This window comes from Megalobrama amblycephala, linkage group LG2 (assembly GCF_018812025.1).
Source record: "Megalobrama amblycephala isolate DHTTF-2021 linkage group LG2, ASM1881202v1, whole genome shotgun sequence".
NCBI lineage: Eukaryota > Metazoa > Chordata > Actinopteri > Cypriniformes > Xenocyprididae > Megalobrama > Megalobrama amblycephala.
Window position 1 is genome coordinate 43,764,027 of NC_063045.1, and position 18,880 is coordinate 43,782,906.

The 18,880-nt window shown below is 38.5% G+C and overlaps 2 protein-coding genes across 4 annotated transcripts; both read left to right on the plus strand.

Annotated features, from left to right (window-relative positions):
* Positions 1-55: 55 nt before the first annotated feature.
* On the plus strand, positions 56-3,430 carry LOC125262885 (serine/threonine-protein kinase pim-2-like). 2 transcript variants are annotated; one of them, XR_007183655.1, is made up of 8 exons: positions 56-467; positions 892-986; positions 1,097-1,147; positions 1,323-1,701; positions 1,810-1,986; positions 2,119-2,207; positions 2,357-2,511; positions 2,746-3,430. XR_007183655.1 is itself a non-coding variant. In XM_048181726.1 (7 exons), the coding sequence occupies exons 1-7, from the start codon at positions 119-121 to the stop codon at positions 2,366-2,368; spliced, it is 1,152 nt and encodes a 383-aa protein (XP_048037683.1). In that variant the 5' UTR covers positions 56-118; the 3' UTR covers positions 2,369-2,558. The 2 variants fall into 2 exon arrangements, 1 of the variants encoding a protein (XP_048037683.1); XM_048181726.1 differs by lacking the exon at positions 2,746-3,430 and having other exon boundaries at positions 2,357-2,558.
* A 5,419-nt stretch (positions 3,431-8,849) lies between these two features.
* Positions 8,850-18,622, plus strand: LOC125259842. Of its 2 annotated transcripts, XM_048177790.1 has the most exons (5): positions 8,850-9,417; positions 9,738-9,937; positions 13,151-16,027; positions 16,302-16,376; positions 17,611-18,622. In XM_048177790.1, exons 2-5 carry the CDS (start codon positions 9,927-9,929, stop codon positions 18,161-18,163), a joined length of 3,516 nt encoding a protein of 1,171 aa, XP_048033747.1. In that variant the 5' UTR covers positions 8,850-9,417; positions 9,738-9,926; the 3' UTR covers positions 18,164-18,622. The 2 variants fall into 2 exon arrangements, with proteins under 2 accessions (XP_048033747.1, XP_048033756.1); XM_048177799.1 differs by lacking the exon at positions 9,738-9,937 and having other exon boundaries at positions 8,853-9,417.
* Positions 18,623-18,880: the final 258 nt, after the last annotated feature.

An 18,880-nucleotide genomic window follows, 5' to 3' on the forward strand; every position in this document is an offset into this window, starting at 1 on the left:
ACATTTAGAACGCGTTACCTATTATTATAGTCTAATATTTAAAGGCGTGAAAGTCTCTTTCTCATTTTGTAGGCTGAAGTTTCGGAGTATCTGGTATCAGAGTGACAACGGTTTTATCATGGGACAGCTAAGTTCGCGACCGAACAAAGCGTCTAATGAGTGTATACTCGAACCCTGTACATTACTCAGTTACACCACCAACACTGCGGAGAACCAACCTCAGTGGGTTGATGAGACGCCTGTTGGTTGTGAGAGTGATGGAGGGAGAGAGGAGAAAAGGAGGAGAACAAGATTCTGGAAGTGGCCCGGTCTCAACTTTCCCAGATCTGCAAAATACGACCTGGTTCAGGCTGAGAAAGACTATCAGAATGAGGCCGGATTATACCGAAAACTTTCAAATATAGCTCCAACTTTTGAAGTCCGCCCTGCTGCTGAGGAACAGCTGAAGCAGGGCATCCTAGACAATGGTAAGAATAATAAATCAATGAGAATTAGAAAATGTTATTTTAAATTATTATATAAAAGGTAACACTTTACAATAAGGTTCGTTAGTTAACATTAGTTAACGAATTAACAATGAACTGCACTTCTACAGCATTTATTAATCATTGTTAATGGTAATTTCAACATTTACTAATACATTATTAAAATGTTGTTAACATTAAATAATGCACTGTGAACTAACGTGAACAAACAATGAACAACTGTATTTTCATTAACTAACATTAACGAAGATTAGTAATTACAGTAACAAATGTATTGCTCATGGATAGTCATGTTAGTTAATACATTAATTAATGTTTAACCAATGAAGCTTATTGTAAAGTGTTACCATATAAAAAAATATATAACTACTAACTACACTAACTACAATTGTTTATCTTTTAATAGCCCACATTTGCAGCCATTATAAAGTTGGCAACAAGCTGGGCGAAGGAGGATTTGGCTCTGTGTATGCAGGGACTCGATGCAAGGATGGACTTGAGGTTCCTTTTTTTTTTTTTTTTTCTTACAAAACTTGACATATCAGATCATAACATATGACATTTGTGCACATGGCACATGCTAATTGTTAATTCTTTATTTTGTTGATCAGGTGGCTGTGAAATATTCAGTGAAGATGCCAGACATGCCATATATCAAAGTGGTGAGTACTGCGTTGTGTTAGTGTTTTTCAGTCACTGTTTTCAATTTATACTATAAAGTCTTATATTCATACTACAAATTATTTTTTTTTTTAGTTGCCAAATTGTTTGATTTGTGGACTAAGATTTTATTTGGAAAACCACTTCCATTTAACTGTCATATTTTGCTTCTTTTAGCCTGGTCATCCCAAACGCCTCCCCTTGGAGATCGGCCTGATGTTGATGGCCAATAAGGGCCCCAGCGTTCCTCAAATAATTCAACTGCTGGACTGGCAGGATGACGCAGACCACTGCATCATGGTCATGGAGCGGCCCTTGCCTTGCATGGACATGTTTAGTTTCATGGAGCTCCAAGGAGGAAGCCTCAATGAGGGGATAGCACGACGTGTTATGCGACAGGTCATACACGCCGCTAACGTTTGCTGTGAGCGTGGTGTATTCCATCGGGACATCAAACCGGAGAACCTCCTGGTGAACCAGGACACCATGGAGGTTAAATTGATTGACTTTGGGTGCGGTGCGCTCATGAAGAAATCTGCCTTCAAAGTCTTCAATGGTATGTGTTATGGACCGCTCTGTTAATTAGCTCACAGAAACTCATCTTATATATAGTCAACGTGCTATTGAAATGTATTAAACATCAGACGATATCTTTTTCCACCAGGCACAGAAGGTTACTGTCCACCAGAGGTCGAATACAACGGCAAGTACCATGCAAAGCCGACGACAGTGTGGTCACTTGGGGTCCTCCTGTTCATAATGGTGTGCGGAGGTTATCCCACAGCAGACGACCTGTTCATGATCTATGCCAACATCTGGACCAGTCCTGGTCTGTCACAAGGTGAGCTCTTCATCAATGAACAAAGAAGGACAATTTGAATTCTAAATCATACAAAAAAGACCAATAGCTTCAAAGAGAGCAGGTGTAAAGTATAAGCTAATAATCTGACATATCTCTTGTCTTTTTGCACAGAATGCTGCAATATGATTTGTGCTTGTCTGCACCCTCAACCACAGAAGAGACTCGCTCTGGAGAAGATGCATCTTCATGACTGGTTAAAGGTACTGAGTCTAGGACTAGCTAAATGTTTTTTTTTTCTTTTCATTTTGTTGTTTAGTTTTAGTTTGATCATCAGTCATATAATTATCATAGGGTTAAGTCAAAGGGTAAGTCAAATTTGATATAATGCTGATTTATGTTTTTGTTTTAGGTCATGGAATAAGACATGGAGAACATCAGCAAACAACTCCTGTCACGCCATCCTGTTGTTCTGTCTTCAGTCAGCTTTGTGTCTGGCAGGCTGACATGAATGGCGTTTACATCCTTCCACTTGGGCCATAGAGTCTTGCGGGGCCTGCAAGTCCTGTGAGTGTCTGGAGCCTTGAGTTGAAGCAGCAATATTTGCATCCAGCGGCATTGATATAATGCTGATTTATGTTTTTCCCAAAACATTGCTTGTTTTGGGATCTGTAAACAATAGTTGTTATTTGTATATATATATATATATATATATATATATATATATATATATATATATATATATATAACTCAAGAGGTGCTCTTTCGACTGACACTAGAGACTGTGGTCTTCCTTGTTAGAGTGCCCACCTCCCATGCGGACGGGCTTGGAGCGGGCAGGTGCAAACTAGAGGGGCAGCCAAGAGCAGCCAGCAGCGAAGTCCCCCGTTCCCTGCTCCTCCCCATCATGGTGGACGGCAGCAGGCTCTGGCCCATGGCGAACGACGGCGACTCTTCCGCTCCCTTTTCGGATGGCAGCCACCCCATTTCGACCCAGGAACACGGCAGCGAGCTCTCCGTCCTACCTGTTGTATCATCGCTCCAGCACCACTGCCTCGGGCAGCCACTCGTGGTCTTCACTCTTCTGTGCTGCCTGACCTCCTCAGCACTGCAATCCCCCTCAGCAGCGAGGGCTGTCCGACAGCATGTCCCTCCTTCCTCCCGGTTTTCGGCACCAATGTAACGCAGTTTGTGTATACGGGAAGAAGGAGGCAGGAACCGGCGAACGTGAGAGATACAAGACCGGTGCAGTGCTCAGGTGGCGCTCCTTAGCAAATCACGCCACCAGCCTCGCTCCGTTCTCTCATGGCTCTCGCCCCACCCTGCTTGTCACTGTATATATATATAAAAAATTGTAAAACATTTTTTCTTTTATTGTTAATATTTATGTACAATAAATATGTATTTTTATTGCACTGTTAGAGTTTCATAGTACTTTGCCCTGACATAGTTGCCTTTGAGGCTCTTATAGAAGTTATTTCTGTTTCTTCTGAACCCACTACGGTCCCAGAGCTCCCTTTCATGAACTCGGGTCAAAAATCTACTGTCATCTACTGTCTTTCACACTTTAAAATGAATACAATTAATGAACAGAGCTGAGATATGTAAAAACTATATAAAAGATATAAAAGCAATCACTCCCTCTTAGTGTTAGATTAAAAGAAGTTTGATTAAAAATCCTTTGCCGTTGTTTACTGTCGTAAGATATTGATCATAATATATTTGGTGTAGATGTGTGGACTCATTCAACATTTAAATTCAGATTAATCACATGTCATAGGAAGACAAAGTCATGTGAAATGAATGAAATGAGTTTGAAAAAGTGTTTTGCAGATAATTAGAATGGCAGATAATTTTTTATAGAAAAACATAAAAATGAGTGATGTTGATGTGACTTGGTGTGCAACCTCAAAATGTCCTGTGGTCTATGTATTAACATTTTCAGCTGGTTAAACTTCGAAATGAAAGAAATGAAATGAAAGAGGTGAACTTTCATTTCTAAGTTTAACCAACTGAAAATATTTTACAGGAGATGTAAGTCAAATTGTGAAAAATGAACATTGCTAGGCCCTTCAGTTCACAATAATTTGAAACACTTCAATGAATCAAAATTATTTTGAAAACTTTTTGCCAACATCATTCCTATTTAATGGAGGAAAGCTAGAAAGAGCTGTGCGAGTATACCTCACACTGAGGCGCACTAGCATCTTTAGTGTCCTTGTTGGCACGGACGCCTCCCATGCCAAGAAACACCAGTTCAAATTCCGTGTGGAGCAGATCGAGCAGGACTGGTTACATTTTGTGCCATGACCCGGATGGGAATGAGGTTTAGGGGGTGAGTGTAATGTAGGCAAGCTCGTAAAACTGTGGGTGCTTTTCAACTCTTATTTGTGCATCCTCGTTTCCTCGCGTCTTAGCTCCACCCTTTCAGGATGCGAGGGAAGGACACAAGGAAAAGATGCGAGGACGAAGGAATTGAATCAAATGAAATTATATCCTCGCTCCCTTTAGCGTCACTTCAAAGCGTCATTAGCTGCACGCGAGGGATCTACCCATATGTTGTTAAAGTTGATTATTTAAAATATATATATAATAAATATTAATAAAGCAAGATACTCCGTTGAAATATGTAAGATGTAAACTTTATTTAAACTGCATAGGCCTACATTAAAGCATACATTTAAATTATTGCGACAGATATGAAGGGGGAGGAGAATTTATGCGTGCGTCAGGTTTCTCGACGAGAAAGACTTCCGCAAAGGATGCACCTGTGTATCCTCGCTCATGACTCCTCAGGAAGCCTCCTCACTCCTCGATCCTCGCGGTGCAATTAGAGAATTGAGATATCCTTCAAGATGGCTGAGCTCGATCGGTTTCCGGGTCATAGGATGGAGGAGTAGCGAGGAAACGAGGAGGGATATTGAGAAGCACCCTGTGTGTGTAAACCTCACTCCCCTGTCCTTAAAGGGTCATGAAACCCTAAACCAAAATTTCTGAGATTTTAACAGAGGTATGTGTGTTGAACACCATTGAAGACAATGTTAGCATCTGTTAGATTTAATAGTAGGGGGGAAATGGTTAAATTTTAGTTTTAGTACGCTATTTTCGTCTTCCGGGTTTAAAATCTTCATCCTGTCCACGTCACAGGCTGTGACGTGGCAGAGCACGATAGTGCTTTGATGACTCATCGGTGTTTCATAATTATTAACGAGACTGAGTTTTTTATCCAATGAGAAGACACTCTCTTAATTATTCATGACACCACGTGGATCTTTCCAATGACGAGGACGGTTAACGGCACTAAACAGCGAGAGAGACTGACTGACTGATGGTGCGTGTCCGTTGGCGCGGAGCGAGCGGGTAAGCGCGAGTGTTTTTGGTTCATTCCTATGGAAGTTGAGCCGCGCGTAAGTTAAATGTGACGCTCAACTTCCATAGGAATGAATCTAAAAATACTCTGGTCGCTTGCTCTGCTCCAGTCGACACGCAGCCTGACTGACTGAGCGTGTTGCAGGTGCGGCGCGTAGATCTATGCTATGTACGCAAGGTTTTTTTTTAAGCGTTATTTTTTTTTTTTCAAATATATGCATGTATAGTGTGTATATAAACAACTATATATTTTATAATGACTGTAATTACACATGTACATTAATATGTTTTAAATAGAATTACGATTACTGTAGGATATATGTAGCAGGGCATTCAGTAACTCTTGAAAAGACAAAAATAAAGTGTCAGTGTATTTCATTAGATTTTAACTTTTCCAGTTTTTTAAAAAATTGTAGTATTTCCTCACGTTTTACCACTGATTTTTAGTGACAGTCGATATGCATGGGCTACTGGCGATGAGAGTTTCCCCCCTCCCCTCTCCTCTCCTCTCCTCTCACAGCCACCACGCCCATTTAAGTTGCATTTTCCAAAAAGATTGTGAGCTAGACTTGAGCTGAAAGAGGGGGGTTTCATGACCCTTTAAGAGGCACACTAGCGGCAGAACGCCTCCCATGCCAGAGACATCGGTTTGAATTCCACACGGAACAGGTCAGTAGGACCGGTTGCCATGTGCCTAATTTGGTAAAGATTGGGCCAATGGCCTAGGAGTAATTTTCTTAATTTTTTTATGAATGTTTTTTATTTATTTATTTATTTTTTATTTATTTTTAATAAAGAAATTAATTTGGTAAAACTTTATAATAACTGCACACTATGAAGCATCAGTTAAGCATTAGTAAACAGTCAATTCATTATAAAGCATTAATAGACATTAATAAGCAGTTTATAAATACACCTAAATGCTTTGTTCTAGATTTATAAGCATATCTATAATGTGTTTAATAATTGTATTTTCATACTTTATTAATGATCAATTTATCATTTCTAAATTAAGTATTACATTATTTACAAACCAGTTATTTAGGAGTTGTCAGATCATTTAGGAAATGTAAGTAAATGATTAATAAACTATTTAAACTAAAACATTTTCAGCTGGTTAAACTTAGAAATGAAAGTTCACCTGCTGCCTTAAAATTCTGAGTTAACTCAACTTGAAGATAACCTTTGTTTCAACTCATAAATAGTCAAGACAACACATTACTTTAAGTTAAAAATTAAACTTAAAGTAATGCATTGTCTTGACTATTTGTAAGTTGAAACAAATGTTATCTTCAAGTTGTTAACTTATGTTTAATTGAGTCAACTTTTTTCTGATAATTTCCTCACCCCCATGTCATCCAAGATGTTCATGTCTTTCTTTCTTCAGTCGAAAAGAAATTAAGGTTTTTGATGAAAACATTCCAGGATTTTTCTCCATAAAGTGGACTTCAATGGAGCCCAAACGGTTGAAGGTCAAAATTACAGTTTCACTGCAGCTTCAAAGCATTCTACACGATCCCAGACGAGGAATAAGGGTCTTATCTAGAGAAACCATTGCTCATTTTCTTAAAAATAAATAAATAAATAAATTATATAATTTTTAACCATAAATGCTCATCTTGAACTAGCTCACTTCTTCTTCTTCTCTATTTGAATTCCAGGAGTGTAGACACTGCTAAGTGTATTACTGCCCTCCACAGATCAAAGTTTGAACTAATTGTTATATACTTGCACTAGAATATTGTATATGACAATTTAGTTCAAAATTTGACCTGTGGAGGGCAGTAATACACTTAGCAGTGTCTACACTCCTGGAATTCAAATAGAGAAGAAGAAGAGAGCTAGTTCAATAAGAGCATTTGTGGTTAAAATATTAAAAAATAGAAAATGAGCAAAGGTTTCTCTAGATAAGACCCTTATTTCTCGTCTGGGATCGCTGTAAACTGTAATTTTGACCTTCAACCGTTTGGGCTCCATTGAAGTCCACTATATGGAGAAAAATCCTGGAATGTTTTCATCAAAAACCTTAATTTCTTTTCGACTGAAGAAAGAAAGACGTGAACATCTTGGATGACATGGGGGTGAGTAAATTATCAGGAAATTTTAATTAGAAAGTGAACTAATCCTTTAACTCACATTTTAAGGCAGCAGATGAACTTTCATTTCTAAGTTTAACCATCAGCTGAAAAAGTTTTACAGCATGTATGTGTGTGAATGTTAGAGTAGTTAAGTGTTTAGTCTAGTTAATAAGGTCTTGTTCATGTCACACGTAAAGTTGTCTGTGTTTCATGCTTATATACTGGAGTCCCTAATTATGCCGATCCTGACTACATGCTCTGAGTAGTACTGTACAATAAGAATGTTATTTGCCATAACCTGGAAATGAAAATTTCTTAGAATTAATAAACAATGAGTGTACATTGGCAAAACAGGTTCATTGATTGTAATATTAATTTTATTACATTAAGTTAATTTTATTAACTTATCCACATTTGTATAATTAACTATAACTATTTATTATTAATTATCATATTTATTTTGAGATAATTTGCTACATTAGGATTCTAAAGTTATGACCCAAAATGCAAATCGCCTTATTATAGTGCCAACTAATGTCAGACTGGTGTGTGGCTGTGCACCTGAGTATAGCGTGAACGACTGCGACCATCCTACTAGGTTTGGGGTCTCTACGATTTACAATTTATCTCTGATGCCCACACACTTTTAGGGCAGAAAAATAATGAGAATGAAAATAAAAAAAGACTGAATAGGTATATTTATGTGATTTTAGTGAATTACATTTGACTGTGATCTGCAGAATCTCTGGTCATATTGTTGTTAAATGGTGACATCTAGTGTTGAGCTTTTGAATTCTGAACATGTAGTGAAAAACATCATTAAACAGACCAATTAGCTATTTTTAGTTAGTTTATAATGTTACAATAAAGATTTGTAAATTGTAAATTAAAAATACCTGTAGATTATAGATTTAAAATATAACATCAGCAAAATGATGGACATCTTTTTTTTTCCTTTTTGACATTTACTTTTTGAGATCTTTTAGCCTAACAAATTTTTGAGATGGTCAAGTGGGAATTGTTTGATTCTGGAACTAGTTTAAACTCAGTTGAACTTGTCTAAACTAACCTTTAAATGAATATCCTGTGAAACTATCAAATCTGATCATGCCCACAATAACATGAATTTTAAAAGTTATTTATGCATTTCGTACAGCAGTTTTAAAATAATATAAATCACATTGTATTATACAGAAGACAATCTTTAAATCCAGTCTTCCCCATAATAACATCATTTTTAAAAGTCATTTCTGTTATTTGCATTTCCCTACCTATTAAAATAAATCTAAATTGCATGTATCATATAACAAATTACATTTAATTTCATAGTGGACAAGTTTTATGTAAAAATTCAAACATCCCTTAACTACATCCATCAATCTGCTTTTCTATTATGTTGGTAATTTTCAAACGGCCCCTTGGCATGCAGAACCTCTCCCTCTCTCTCTCTCTCTATCTCTCTGTCTCTCTCCTTTTCTATCTCGCTTTCTCTCCCCACCCTGCCTAATTTCAGCTGAATTTAGGATGCCTTTGACCCAGCACTGGATATGCATATGTGAAAGAGGGTGAGACAGCGAGAGAGGGTCAGGGACAGACAGGAAGAGTGACTCAGTGTGTGTGTGTGTGTGTGTGTGTGTGAGAGAGAGAGAGAGAGAGAGAGAGAGAAACAGAGAGAGTGCGCAAGGCTGAGGACACAGATCAATGCATCTTTGTGCTTGCTGCCTCAGCAAGTGAAGGTGAGAGCAAATCAAAACAAATGAAAAGCAGACGCCTCTGGAGAGAAGCAAACAGCCTCCAATCAGCCTCTGAGGGAGGATGATTACTGTCTGCGGAGAGCTAAAGGAGTGACTGTCAAGGCAGGTGCTGTTTGAACACAAGCTTATGTGCGGATTTGAGTCATCTTAGAGTATCTTTACTGCACCCACTTACTGGACAACAAGACCTCTTGTGGATACTGAAACCTACAGAAAAATACCTGCAACATGCCAGGAAGCTCTAAGGTTTGGGTCTCAGGATGTAACTGAAGGTAGGCGCTTGTGTATGTACAAAATAAAAGTCTATTGTTTGTGTTGTGGTCTTCATCTAATTTCTGCACAATGTAAAATTGCTACTGATTAGAACTGGATAGTTGTTGTGCCAGAGCCGTGGCCTAGCGGTTAGCGCATGAGCTGTGGTGCTCATGTAAACGATACGAGTTTGAATCCTGCTCGCAACATTTCTTGATCCCATTCCCCCGTTTTTCTCACTGTCTTTTGTGTGTATCTGCAATAAAAGGCTGCATGATTGTTGTGATTTCTGAAGGAAAGACTGTGAGTCTTGTGCTTCATAGACTACAATCTTTCCTAGACTGACTTCAGGCTGTTGTCATGTGTGGTGCCACAGCCTGGTGCCACCCAGAGGGGTCAGCTTGACATCCACAACAGAACATCAAGAAAGAGAGATGCTAGGGGGAATGAACAACAAGATGATCTGAAATGTTTGCACATTCAAGGCTGTGGGCTGAGGGAATGTGTGTGTGTGTTCGCTGGAAATGTGATGGCGAAACAGTAAGTGATGACGGAAAGTGACGAGGTTTGCCTCACAGTAGTTTATTGTGACACTTCAAAGTCCCATGATTTTTTCTATTTATTCATGTCATGATGATATATTTTAAAAACACATACATACATACATGACGTTTTTGTTTTTCTATCATGGAGCAGAACTTTCCATTTTTAAATTGTTTTACTCTGAGCAAATTATATTTTCATCCCAACCTTTCGCAAAACCTGATTTTTACACTTTAATTCATTCTAAGCTACACACTGAATAAAGAAGTGTAATGAAAAATGAGTGAATGCAAATGTTAAAAAAACAAAAAAATATAAAATTATATATAATATATAATATTATATACTGTATATGTTCTCAAACCAATTTATTATACTATATATATATATATATATATATATATATATATATATATATATATATATAATGTATCTAGTCTGCATCTTTAAGTGTGCAGACAGTATTTTTTTAAACATTTCTATTAATACATTAATACATTACATTAGCATACATTGAGTATGCTATTTATCATATTTCCATATGAGCTGGTCTCCACAATATAGTTGATTTCAGTTTGCACTTTCCTTTTAAGGACATTTGGTGCCTAAAATGTACGCAAAATGTCGCACACACACATTTTTATAACAGCCACTTATTAGAGTGGTTCATTAGAAAATTTACTGTCAGTCGCTGATTAACACCCTCTTTGTCAGGCGAATTATCAAGGTGCCCAAGGTGGGTTGAATGAGAGAGGGCAGTTGAGCCTGGCTGGCGGGGGGCCAGGTGTAGCAGCGGAAAGGAGAGAGAGTCAGGTCAGAGCAGAACAAAACGTTTGTCAGTGTGTGAAATATTTAATTAGTCACGCACACACACACACACACACACACACACACACACACGCAAATGTTGACACAGTTTAACTCAGAGCAAAAAGACTACAGATTCTCTATATTTCTGTAAACTGTATTCGTTTTTTGAATAGATAGATCAGAGGTAATGGAATCTGAATGTGTGACAGCGCACTTGTACTCTCTTTCTCTCTCTGTTTGATATCACTCTGTTCTTTTGATTTCACCATGTTCTCTCTCATCTTTTTGCTTACTCTTTCCAAATTGGATTCATCTGGTTTAAGCATGAAGGTCTTTTGTACATTCTATTATAAGGTCTTGTGCTCTGAAATAGCACAGTCGTTATTGAAGCATTGTATGAGGTTTTTTTCTTTCTTTCTTTTCATTTTTTCAAATCATACACCTCATAATAGATTGCACCCCAATTTTGCATTTTCATTGAATGTCTTGATATAAAGTATTCATTTCAAAAGTAACTGCAGGCGGTAGCAGATGGTTGATAGTTTTGTATGTGGGTCATTGTCAGAAAACAGTGCCATTTTTGCCACATGAATGTGTGTCCCCATGACTGACTAATTATATAATTTACAGAATACTGAACTTAGTCACATTAGCTGATAGATTTGACTCCGAAAAGCGTGTAATGCAAACTAAATCTTTAATCAAATAAAACTTTAATTTTGTTTAAAGGTTAGATTTCGTTTCTGAATATAACACATTTCACGTTTTCATCAGCATTACATTTAAATCGGTTATATAGATATATATATATATATATATATATATATATATATATATATATATATATATATATATATATATATATATTTGACTAACATGAGTTTAAGATTTTAAAAGAGTTTAAAATAGATTTTTTCCTTAAATACTTAAACGGTTAGTACACCTAAAAATGAAAATTCTGTCATTTATTACTTACCCTCATGCCGTTCCACATCCGTAAGACCTTCGTTAATCTTCGGAACACAAATTAAGATATTTTAGTTGAAATCCGATGGCTCAGTGAGGCCTCCATTGGGAGCAATGACATTTCCTCTCTCAAGATCCATAAAGGTACTAAAAACATATTTAAATCGGTTCATGTGAGTACAGTGGTTCAATATTAATATTATAAAGTGACGAGAATATTTTTGGTGCGCCAAAAAAAACAAAATAACGACTTATTTAGTGATGGCCGATTTCAAAAGACTGCTTCAGGAGGCATCGGAGCATAAATGAATCAGTGTATTGAATCATGATTCAGATCGCGTGTCAAACTGCCAACGGCTGAAATCACGTGACTTTGGCGCTCCGAACAGCTGATTCGACACGCTGATTCATTATGCTCCGATGCTTCATGAAGCAGTGCTTTGAAATCGGCCATCACTAAATAAGTCGATATTTTGTTTTTTTGGCGCTCCAAAAATATTCTCGTCGCTTTATAATATTAATATTGAACCACTGTACTCACATGAACTGATTTAGATGTGTTTTTAGTATGGATCTTGAGAGAGGAAATATCGTTGCTCGCAATGGAGGCGTCACTGAGTCATCGGATTTCAACTAAAATATCTTAATTTGTGTTCCGAATATTAACGAAGGTCTTACGGGTGTGGAGCAGCATGAGGGTGAGTAATAAATGACAGAATTTTCATTTTTGGGTGAACTAACCCTTTAATGCATTTCTTATATGTGACACCATAACACATAATTCAAACAGAGAGACACTTCTATTATAGTCTTTATTTTTATATTTACTTATGTTTATACTGGCCTAAGTTCAATCTCTCTCTGTTATGGGAAAAATCATGTATTTTTAACAGAAAAATATTGTTCTTGACACAAAGCACAATAATTTATGATTATACATGAATATAAATACATTTTTGCACTAATATTTAATCCTATTACATACAACCCCAAAACATTTTGAATGAAACTGGGTTGACACAAAAGAGAAGACAAATGTCAGTTTAGGGTGTCTAAACTCGGTCCTGGAGGGCCACTGTCCTGCAGAGTTTAACTCCAACTGCTTTTCTCCAAGTTTCTAGTACGCCTAGTCAGACCTTGATTAGCTGATTCATGCGTGTTTAATTGGGGTTGGAGCTAAACTCTGGCCCTCCAGGAGCAGGGTTGGACAACCCTGTCATAGGGTTTTAAAATTTCTTATAATTTAATAGAATTTTCTGAAGATTTTTTTTATACATGAAAACAAAAAAATAAATGTAGAATTTTTTAAGCAAAAATGGCACAGTTTTCTGAGTATGGTTTTTGTAGTCCAAATAACATTCATTACTATTCACCTTTTGTCTGCCTTTTTCAGTCTATTTACTTTCAAAAGTTCTCTTTCTCCTTCCACCCCAGGTGCACCATAGTGGTCAAATACATTGATTTCTACTCAAGTCTGCCTGAACCAGTTATACTTGAGATGGGTAGACGGGCAGCTGATCACACCACTCCGGTGCCAGTTCTCGGAGAGCCCGCCCTCGTGGGGACACGTGTCTGGAGGACCGTGGCAAATGGGACCAGTAGTATGGCGGCCCTCACACTGACTCATCACTGTAACGTCGGTGTTCAGACATCACCTGCAATGAGAAACAACCAACTGCAGCTGGACGGCAAACATAGGGACGCTTGCAGCAATCAATCAGAAAAAACAGTGATCATGCCACCTAATGGCCACATCCCAAACGAGGCTGGTAAAAAGGAAGATAACGGGAAAGAAAAAACAAGAAGTATCATTATTAAACGAAGAAGTCTGGAGACTAAAATGAAAAAGGGTGTGACCTTTGAGGGGCTGGAGAGGGATATTTGTAAAAGCATCAGGGAAGAAGTGCAGTGCCATAACCGTCCAATCAGAACCAGTCCTCCGTTAAGAGGTGTGTCAAACAGCAGGCTAAAACCGCGACGTAATTGTCACTTCACAAATGGGAGTGTGGTTGACTCTGAGGTAATGGGTGGGATCAGCAGCGACATCAGTGAAGGGGAGGAGTCTTCGACTGGACAGAAAAAAACTTTACCTCTGCGTTCACCTCCTCACAGACCTCCTATGACCATCTGCAGTAATTGTGGAGGAAGGCAGAATCCAGCACCTCCTGGACTCCACAACCAATCCAGGACAATTACGCCGCCAACTTCTGCAGGTTCTCTAGGACTCCAGTCGAGACATTCATCTCCTCTTTACCCTGGGAGGGACGTGCAGAAATACACGCAGATAGAAAGGCACACCGACCGCAGCGTTACACAGTCAGAGCAGCACCCCGTGAGCCCTAACCTTCATTCTTATCTCAACATGAATATAAACAAGGAATGGCCATTATCTCTGCTGCCTGCTCAGCAGAGTGAGGCATCAAACCTCACTAATCATCACGCAGTCAAGAGGGAATCTACTGCTGACACACACATTAATCATACCAGTCGCTCATCGGCTCTAAATACACATACGCTCACTGTTACCGTGAAAGAGGATAGAGCTTCAACAAAGGTCGTAAACACAGTCTTGAATGCTCACAAACCTCACAACTCTTGTCCCCGCAGACCTGTGTCTGTTAACCCTCCCCAAACACACAAAAACAGCCCAACAGAGAAGCTAGCAGCCACACAGGTGACAAGTACCAGAATACCATATGCGAACACCCACTTTAGATCATCTCATCAGCCAAACCCTGATGAGAAACAACCAAATCAAGAAAACCAAGCTGCACCCACACACTCAGAGCCTACCCAGCCACAAAATAAACCACACATCAAACCTTTGCAAACTACTTTGAAACAACAGATATCCCCCCAAACTAGCACACCACAGAACTCCAAACCTCAAAACGGCGATTGCTCACGATTAAGTCAGACAAGTACGCTTTCTAAATCTCCTACCTGTTTTCATTTACATTCAAATGTTAAACACCAAACTATAGTGCAGAGTTGTGTGAATGAAGGTGTCATATCCTCCACTGCTTCAAACATTCACAGACAGGTTCAATTCCCTAATGGATTAGAGTCCAAGTTTGACACGCACACTAAACCATCAATGTGCTCACACACGAATTTCGGCATTAAACCTCAAAGCGGGACGCAAATCTACGCTGACACAGAGTCAGAATCCTCAACCTCGGATTCACGTTTGCATTTTGCTCTGGTAACACACACACATAAACTCTCAGGGCCTCACAGTGAATCACGCCACGCATCAACACACACCGGCACTCTTTCGCCCGCCGACACACACAAGCAAGCTTCCCACACATCCACGCAGCGAACAAACACCAGTGGAACATCACTGCAGGGTATATCCACACATAAAGACGCACTGTCACATCCTTATCGGGAGTCAAAAAGCCAAAATGACACTCGCTTATTTTCACATGCCCCAGATATGTCAACCCATCACAAAGCAACACTTACAACGCAAATAATCAACCATCAGAACCTCTCAAAGGCATTTACCACCACTCAGACTGAGGTGGAGGTGCAATCATACACCAAAGAACGTTCTCAAACTAGCCCCGGGGTCAAAACAGCCTCGCGCGCTTTGTGCGTTCATTCGAAAACGCCACGTAGACAGACAGAGCCTACGGTTCTCAGACGCTCTGTCCTGAATCAGCTTAATAATGACACTCTTGAGTCCTCATTACTAGCCATCGCTTCCGCTAGGGCTTTTCCTCAAGCTAAAACACTCAATGGGAATGAGTTTAAGTCTTGGAGTGACACAGAGTCAAAGAAACAAACTCAAATTAAGTCAGCAGAACCAGAACGTCAAATGATCAATGGCTCACAACACTCGCTTCAGCCACCAAACAAACCACCTCCCTCTGTGAACCCTGCTTGTCGACCTCCCAAACCTTCTTCTGCACCTCCGAAAGCACCAACTTTTAAATTCATACAGAGGGGCAGTGAAAACAGAGGCCTGAATGTGGCCTCTAACCAAAATCCACCTCTGGCACCTTCAGGCAGTTTGCCTAACCAGTACTCACCGAATGACGGGAATCTCCAGAACTCAAAAACACAGATGGAATCTCATTCTGAAGCAATTGGGTCTGTCCCAAATGAACACTGTTCCCTAGCGCACGACCATCCGGGTTCTGTGGTCCGGTTGCTGCCAGCATCGCCTCACTGTGGCAGTCCACGGGACCCTAAGCATAGATTAGAGACAGTAGAGGCGAGTCTGCATTCCAACAAGGAAAGAATCACAACTCTTCTCAACTGTATCCAGGACCTGGAGATGAGCCACGCACTCAGCAAAGGGTGAGAGATTGAGTTATTCAAAGATTAATAGACAAGTGTGACCGGCGTGATGGATGTGTTAAAGGTAATTGTGAAAAATTCTCAGAGCGGAGCTGCAGGAAAAGAAGGTAGTTGTGGTTTAATTTGTTGTACATTTGGTTTTAGCTCCAAGCGGAGGTCAATAAGGGCTGTAAATGAGCTCTAAATGCATTTATTAATGTGAGTGCAAGGCCAAAGGCATACTAAAACAATGCTTTTTAAAATCCTTTTCTTTGCCTGTTTGCTACGTATGTAGTCGCCGATGTTTTCGGACTGGCCAAGACCTTAGTGACTGTTCCACCTGTCAGAAGACTGCATGTGCTGTCTACAGGTGAGAGTACCCAGTGAGACTATCAACCATTTTAAAGGGATATTCTGCATTCACAGCATGTCGTAATTACCACAATTTTGAGATGACAACACATGGCGGTCTACTCGGAGCTGTACAAGTCGTTGGACTCGGAATTAGAGTATGCATTTCTATGGCAACACTATCAACGCCTAAATGAATCTGCAGTTGGAGCTCTCAAAATTTTTTCACCTTACAAATTGTAATTGAGCTCAACAAGGACGTGAATGCATGGTGTAAACGCATCTATAGTTCCTCCAAAATTGAAATTTCTGTCATCATTTACTCACCCTCATGCCATTCCAAACCTGTAAGACTTCTTTCTTCTGTGAAGCACAAAATAGATATTTTGACAATTTTTTTGTCCATAAAAGTGAATGGGGTCCAATGTTGTTTGGACTCCAACGTTCTTATTTTATCTTCTTTTGTAAAGGAATGTCACAAGATGGAATGTCATACAGGCTTGGAATATGTGGGTGAGTAAATGATGACAGAAGTTTCATATTCCAGTTTGATACAATTAGATTCAAATTCTATTTATTTCCATAGCCACATTTTTTTTAAAGAAAAGAAATGCATATGCATTTATTAATAATATTTTTATAATAATATTTGCATTATTATTAAAGTATGGGTGTTGGGAGAAAATGAAAACTAATTTTACTTGCAATTACACACACACAAGCATATATTTGTACAGTATTTTATGTATACAGAATACATGTGTAATTCCAAATACAATTTGTGCTTCTATTTATTTTATTTTATAGCTATTATATATTAAATATAATGTGTCGCAGTCTCCTCAAAAACCATGAAGCAGCACAACTGTTATTAACATTGATAGTAATAAGAAATGTTTATTGTTAAGAAATGTTAAGCATCAAATCAGCATATTACAGAAATAAATAACATTAAATGCATATGCATAATAAGTAGAAAACAGTTATTTTAAATTGAAATAGTTCACAATATTACTGTTTTTATTGTATTTTTGATTAAATAAATGCAGCCTTGATAAGTCAAATTAAACATTTAAAAAAATCTTACTGACTTTTGAACACTACTGTAAATGTGTCCAATTTTTAAGGGGGAAAAATTATGAAGCATGAACTATGAGAAATAGAAGTAACTTGAAATGCTCTCATTTCTATAGCCCGACCTTTTCTCTTCTCTCTTTCCCGCTTTTTTTTTTTTTACTCACTCTTTGAGTTAGTGTGGAGTATGACTTCCGGCAACAGGAGAGAAGATTCAAGGAGCTCTTCCAGAGTCTTTGTCCACCATCCCCAGAGAGGAGAGAAGGATATGAAGAATCTCTTTCTTTACTCGCCTTACTCATTCAGAATCACAAATTACACCAGCTAAATGCCAACATTATGACCCGTAGTCAATCTGAGAGTCAAACCCAAAGTCAGCCTCAGATTATTTCTCAGATTCAGTGCCAGATTCAGGCTCATTCTCAAATTCAAACTCATTCTCAGTCACAGATTCAGTCTCTGCCTCAGGCTCAGCCACAGATCGTATCTCGGATTCAGCCTCACTCACAGATTCAGATTCCGCCTCCGATTCAATCTCAGAATCAGATTATATCTCAGATTAAGTCTCAGACTGAGATTATGCCTCCACTTCTGCCTCCGATTCAGATTATGCCTCAGATTCAATCTCAAGCTCACCCCGAGAATCAGTGCCTGTTCAAGGCCAAAATCAAGAGGAAGAAATTATGCAGGAAGCTGTTCGGCTGGCTGCCACACAAAGTCCAAAGGAAATGACTACATCATGCCAAGTATCTGATTTTCATGCATGACTCTCAACCCTCTGGTATGCGGAGTCACAACTCCTTTTGGTCGTAATGCAATCTGAAGTCTGACATATTTTGTGGAATGGAGCAATATTACATGGCATTCTGTGACTGTGAACTACCAAGGATTTTAAATTATGAAAATAGTTTTCCTTGGTGAATGCAATTGTACAAGATTTACTTTAAAAATTCATTCTAAATTCCCTACAGTTACAAGGAACATTATGCTTGCCTTGACTAAATATGAAGGGTTTTGCACTTAAGATGCTTTTTTGGGACATGACATGATGAGGATATACTTCACTTCCTTTTTGATCTTCCAAATGGACAGCTATCATCTGTTAAAGCCAGAGGACTGTGATGGGACTGACATATGGAGCTTCAATGGCTGAATTTTAGCTGAATAAATCACAGATTCAAGGTTATGCAACAAAGATGTTTTGTCTCTTTTCTTTTAAATCAAGCCTCTCTTCCTCCCCACACATGCTCAAATATAAAAAGATGACTTTCACATGAAAGAACACAGTATGTTAACGGTGTTAATTTACTGTTTTTTTTAGTAAGATTGTTTGCAGTAGCAGTTTAAATTTCAATTTTTTTGGATATATTTCAATTATATTTATGATACACTTTATTCACAATTATTATATCCACATCTATGTAAAAAAAAAAAAAAAATTGTAGCTGT

Coding starts and splice junctions, on each gene's coding strand:
- LOC125259842 (XM_048177790.1), top strand. Junction 16,028..16,301: donor AGCCACGCACTCAGCAAAGG/GTGAGAGATTGA, acceptor CTACGTATGTAG/TCGCCGATGTTTTCGGACTG. Junction 16,377..17,610: donor ACTGCATGTGCTGTCTACAG/GTGAGAGTACCC, acceptor TCTTTGAGTTAG/TGTGGAGTATGACTTCCGGC.
- LOC125262885 (XM_048181726.1), top strand. CDS start 119: ATGGGACAGCTAAGTTCGCGACCGAACAAAGCGTCTAATGAGTGTATA. Junction 1,148..1,322: donor ACATGCCATATATCAAAGTG/GTGAGTACTGCG, acceptor TGCTTCTTTTAG/CCTGGTCATCCCAAACGCCT. Junction 1,702..1,809: donor TGCCTTCAAAGTCTTCAATG/GTATGTGTTATG, acceptor TTTTTCCACCAG/GCACAGAAGGTTACTGTCCA.